The sequence below is a fragment of the Chlorocebus sabaeus genome, chromosome 27 (genome assembly GCF_047675955.1).
Source record: "Chlorocebus sabaeus isolate Y175 chromosome 27, mChlSab1.0.hap1, whole genome shotgun sequence".
In the NCBI taxonomy this organism is placed as follows: domain Eukaryota; kingdom Metazoa; phylum Chordata; class Mammalia; order Primates; family Cercopithecidae; genus Chlorocebus; species Chlorocebus sabaeus.
The window spans coordinates 39,468,877-39,474,876 of NC_132930.1; the positions used below are offsets into that span (position 1 = coordinate 39,468,877).

General features: G+C 44.0%; 1 protein-coding gene across 2 annotated transcripts in view; it reads left to right on the forward strand.

Annotated features, from left to right (window-relative positions):
* The window catches only part of HS3ST1 (heparan sulfate-glucosamine 3-sulfotransferase 1), a 32,889-nt gene extending 27,116 nt beyond the window's left edge, over positions 1–5,773 (forward strand). For both annotated transcript variants that reach the window (XM_008017891.3, XM_008017890.3), the window contains exon 2: positions 4,404–5,773. In XM_008017891.3, the coding sequence (XP_008016082.1) occupies positions 4,512–5,435 (924 nt within the window). In that variant the 5' untranslated portion in view covers positions 4,404–4,511 and the 3' untranslated portion in view covers positions 5,436–5,773. The remainder of the gene's footprint in view (positions 1–4,403) is intronic.
* The last annotated feature ends 227 nt before the right edge of the window (positions 5,774–6,000 follow it).

The following is a 6,000-nucleotide window of genomic DNA, read 5'->3' on the forward strand; positions in this document are numbered from 1 at the left end:
ATGCAGAGGTTACAGTGAACTGAAATCATGCCACTGCACTCCAGCTTGGGCAACAGAGGGAGACTCTGTCTCAAAAAAGAGAAATTATATAGGTGATTATATGTTACAGTGATAACATTTTAGATACATTAAGCTATGTGAAATATATGTTTTAAAATGTGACCCTTGGAAAATGTCTGAATGCATATGTGATACAAAATATATTTATATTGGACAGTCCTGACACATTGTTTCATTTCAGTCTCAAAGTAATCATTTGAAGCAGGTGGAATTATTACCATTTTACAGATGAGGCAACTGAAGCTAAGAGAGGTTAAGTCACTTTGACCAGGGTCCAAACTGGAGACAGGAATCCTGACTCCAGAGCCTGTGCAATTCATTTGGACCCTTCTACTGACCAGAACAAATGAGCAAGTTTGACCCTGTACTGCATGTACCCTGTGTGTCAGCTGACACTGGAAGTTGGTGGTCAGGGAGTTGTCATTGCTGGGTAGATTTTGTAGGGAGTTGTCATTGCTGGGTAGATTTTGTTGGGTTTTTCTTCTTTGGAGTCCCCAGAATATTGTCATTATTTTACATTACAAGCACTTACTCGAAAGACAGTAATAACAGCAACTAGACTACAGAACTGGAATTCAGGAGCCAAAAGTCCTAGGAACAGATTTACTATGTGACACTGGGCAAGTCATCTTGGGGTGTGAAAGGCAGGGGCTAAGTGAACCCCTTCTTCCCTGATGTTTATAATTTAACTGTCAAGATCAAGGTGGCCCACAGGAATGGCTTATAGGTTCACCTGAGCCTGGGAATCTTTTTGCTTCTGTGAGTATTACAAAAAGGACCAAAAATCCTTTCTGTGCCACTGGGAAGTCCAAATTACAAAACCACAAGAGGAAGTTGGCTCCCAATGCCCATGGTGTGTATGTAATATAAAACAGGTTACACTATATTTCGATATTAATATATGTGTGCATACATTTACACACACACATATATACTTATACACATTTTTACATATACACATAAAAGATACACATGGGGCATATTTATAAACATGATATATATGCTTTATATAGTATGTGTGTATGTATATGTGTGCGTATATACTTGCATATGCGTATATAAGATGTTAGCTAATTTCTTTCTCTATAAGCCTCAAATATTTTTGAATGAAAAAGGTCTAGACATAAGTAAATACATTTTTAGAAAGGATTAAAGTACAAACAAGGAGCTTTTAAGCTACTTAACTTCCCAATATGTTGTTGTTGTTTTCTTTCTTGAAGGACAAACTATATTTAGTTTCTTCTCTACTGTGTGCTGGTAATTCCCCTTCAGGAAAGAAACCTCAGATGTACACTACACTAACCAGGATGCCTCAGGTTAGAGTGGAAGGAGCGTAAACAGTCAGATAATACGAATTTCAGATCTGGCCTCTGCCTCTACACTTAGGTATCAAAAAATATGAATGTGTTGTTCCCTGAGTCTGAACATGGAACTATAAGATGGGGATAGCAGGCTGGGCGCAGTGGCTCAGGCCTGTAATCCCAGCACTTTGGGAGGCCGAGGCAGGTGGATCATGAGGTCAGGAGATCGAGACCATCCTGGCTAACACAGTGAAACCTCGTCTCTACTAAAAATACAAAAAAAAAAAAAAAAAAAAAAAAATTAGCCAGACGTGGTGGCGGGTGCCTGTAGTCCCAGCTACTCAGGAGGCTGAGGCAGGAGAATGACGTGAACCCGGGAGGCGGAGCTTGCAGTGAGCCGAGATTGCACCACTGCACTCCAGCCTGGGCGACAGAGCGATACTCTGTCTCAAAAAAAAAAAAAAAAAAAAAAGATGGGGATAGCAGTGAGCAACACACAGCATAGCTCTCTAAAGGGTAGTAGTTTGTCCGTCTCTCCCTTGACCAACCTGTTATACCTGCACACACACACACACACATGCATACACACACATAGACACACCCAAACATGCACATACAATTGCATACATTCTCACCTCTCAAATATGTAAGAGCCAAGCACAACTGGTACATTTGGTTGAACAATATGGATGACTTGAGAAGGAAATGAAATTCAACCGAAACACCCTGAAACCATCAGTTGACTAAAGCAATTGGCCCATTAAATTGAGCTTACCAATCGGTAGAACCAACCTGAAACATCATCATTCGTGGTTATCCTTTCTAAAGCATTCTTGATTTTTTCTTAAAGAGTTACGTCACTGATCCCTCAGGTCCCTTCTCCAATGCACTGTGGTTCTCTAAAGCCTTCCATCTGTTTGATTACTTGCTCTTTAATATGTTTTTCTAAACAGATAACACAATATCTGAGAAAGGTAGATCAGCTGGTTGATCATAAAAATGGATGTCCTGGAATTTGTTCTTCCTTTATTCATTCTGGACAAGTTTTAAACTGATGAAGTAAATTTTGAAACTACTGTACAAAAGATGATGGGTCCTCTTGATGGAGAACATTTTTACTACCTTTGTAAATCTCACAGTCCCCAAGCCAGGCCTGTCTCTTACCCTTCCCTTAATGTGCTTTAACAGAGATGACTCAAGTGAGAGCATCCAATCACCTCTTTAGAGGACAACATGACAGACTGAGTATCAGCTCCTTCAAAACATAAACCATGGACTGGTCTGTCCTGTGGAACCCCACAACATCTAGGCCAGCAGTTCCTGTGTCCTTTACTGCCTAAATGTTATAAATCTTAAATAGGTAAAGAGGAGAAGTTTTGTGGAAAAGAGGTGGTTTGTGGATAAAGAACCCTGAGTTTAGAGTTTTCAATTTGGGCTCTGAATTTTGAAATAGACTAATAGAATTGTGTCCTTAGACAAGGCTACCCTCTATAAAATGGTGGTGACAGGCCAGGCGCGGTGGCTCTTGCCTGTAATCCCAGCACTTTGGGAGGCCGAGGCGGGCAGATCACCCAAGGTTGGGAGTTCAAGACCAGCCTGACCAACATGGAGAAACCCCATCTCTACTAAATATACAAAATTGGCCAGATGTGGTGGCACATGCCTGTAATCTCAGTTACTCAGGAGGCTGAGGCAGGAGAATCACTTGAACCCCGGAGGCGAAGGTTGCAGTGAACTGAGATCACACCATTGCACTCCAGCCTGAGCAACGAGCAAAACTCCATCTAAAACAAAAGAAAAATAATGGTGGTAACATCTGCCCTGCCTTCCTACCTTACAATGTAGGATTGTAGAGACAATAGCTGAGCATAGTATGAGACCACATTATCAATAGTAAAGCTTTGGACACGTGAAGGCTTTTTTGTATGTTGTAGCAATTTCACTTGTTTATCCCTCCAGGCCTACTTCAAATGTTTCCACCACTGTGAAACCATCCCCAATTATTTTAGGCAAAATGAATGAACATGTGTCTTCGTAGTACCCTACCTAAATTACAATCATAACATATATCACCCTGATGCCTATAATCAGGCTGCATCAATTAACTTTTGCCAATTTCCTGCTGCAATACAAACCACTCCAAAACTCAGTGGCTTAAAACCGCAATCATGCATCTTCGCTCGTGAGATGGGATGGCCGTGTGTGTCTCTCATCCTCCCACTGGGACCATGGGCTAGCCAGGGCATATTCTTCTCATGGCAAAGGCAAGAGTGAAAGAGGGTGAGCCAAAACACACAAGGCCTCTTGCAGCCAGGCTGGGGACTGATATGTCGTCACATCTGCTCATATGCTAGTGGCAAGGCCAATTCAAGGGTTGGACACAGGGTGAAGAATTGGGACTAATCATGAAGTCTTTCATACTAATTTACATGCTTTGTTAGATTACAGCCCCTGGCTGGAAGAGCAGGGGGCAGGAACAAAGCCTGCTTCTATATCACCTACCCCTCTGCCAGGGACTGGTGAGTAGTAGCTATTTTATTGATTTTTGCTGAGTTCCAAAGGGTCTTCCCAACCCTTTCCTTTATAGTAAGGGTTAGCACGCTCTGACTGGGGGGCCAAACCTGGCCCGATTGTATGCAGCCAAACAGCTAAACATATAAATGATTGCAAAAAATAATAATAGCAAAAAGGAAAATAATATTTAATGACATGTGAAAATTACATGAAATTCACTCAGCACCCATAAATAGAGTGTTCTTGGAACACAACCACACCCATTCCCTTTTGTGTTGTCTATGGCTGTATTCCATCTATAATAGCACGGTTGAAGTTGGAGTTGGCCTAAAGTATGTCCCTTAAAGCCTAAAATACTTACTCTCTGGCCTTTTGCAGAAAATGTTTGCCATCTGCTCCTGTATAGGATAAGAAACTGAGAGTCCCGGGGGGTTGAATATAGTCCTCACTGCAGAGTGGCTACAGAGTTGTTAGTTGAATTATCCCTGTCTTTGTTGTATGTTAATATCTTCCCTTTTTGTTCCCTAGTAATTGAAGGCCTGAAACTCCCATGTGCCACTGACCAGGAGGCTTCCGTGCTGCGGTACTTCATGATCCAGCGGCGCGCGGCCCAGTGAAGCCACCGTGGTGTCCAGCATGGCCGCGCTGCTCCTGGGCGCGGTGCTGCTGGTGGCCCAGCCCCAGCTAGTGCCTTCCCGCCCCGCCGAGCTGGGCCAGCAGGAGCTTCTGCGGAAAGCGGGGACCCTCCAGGATGACGTCCGCGATGGCGCGGCCCCGAACGGCTCTGCCCAGCAGCTGCCGCAGACCATCATCATCGGCGTGCGCAAGGGCGGCACGCGCGCCCTGCTGGAGATGCTCAGCCTGCACCCCGATGTGGCGGCCGCGGAGAACGAGGTCCACTTCTTCGACTGGGAGGAGCACTACAGCCACGGCCTGGGCTGGTACCTCAGCCAGATGCCCTTCTCCTGGCCACACCAGCTCACGGTGGAAAAGACCCCCGCGTACTTCACGTCGCCCAAAGTGCCTGAGCGAGTCCACAGCATGAACCCGTCCATCCGGCTGCTGCTCATCCTGCGAGACCCGTCAGAGCGCGTGCTATCTGACTACACCCAAGTGTTCTACAACCACATGCAGAAGCGCAAGCCCTACCCGTCCATCGAGGAGTTCCTGGTGCGCGACGGCCGGCTCAACGTGGACTACAAGGCCCTCAACCGCAGCCTCTACCACGTGCACATGCAGAACTGGCTGCGCTTCTTCCCGCTGCGCCACATCCACATTGTGGACGGCGACCGCCTCATCAGGGACCCTTTCCCCGAGATCCAAAAGGTCGAGAGGTTCCTGAAGCTGTCGCCGCAGATCAATGCCTCGAACTTCTACTTTAACAAAACCAAGGGCTTTTACTGCCTGCGGGACAGCGGCCGGGACCGCTGCTTACATGAGTCCAAAGGCCGGGCGCACCCCCAAGTAGATCCCAAACTACTCAATAAACTGCATGAATATTTTCATGAGCCAAATAAGAAATTCTTCGAGCTTGTTGGCAGAACATTTGACTGGCACTGATTTGCAATAAGCTAAGCTCAGAAACTTTCCTACTGTAAGTTCTGGTGTACATCTGGCGGGGGGGAAAGAATTTTAAAAAAGCATTTAAGGTATAATTTATTTGTAAAATCCATAAAGTACTTCTGTACAGTATTAGATTCACAATTGCCATATATACTAGTTATATTTTTCTACTTGTTAAAAGGAGGGCATTTTGTATTGTTTTTCATGGTTGTTAACATTGTGTAATATGTCTCTATATGAAGGAACTAAACTATTTCACTGAAAAAAAAAAAAAAAAGATTTTTCTGGAGACGCTATCTTTTTTTGAATATAATTAACTTGCCCCCAACTCAAAATAGCTGTCTGTGTTGCACTCATTGCAAAATCTAAATTCTTTTGTTACTTAAAAAAAACCATGTTTTTCATGGCTGTTATAGTCCTCTCTCTCCCCTCTCCTTTCTGCATTGCTCTTTTTAATTTTTAATGTCTCATTGTGATCATCAGATTTATTTTTACTTGGATTGTAAGATTTATCTCCTTGATAATTCCTTGCCATTTTTGGAGGTCACGGTTTTACCCATTC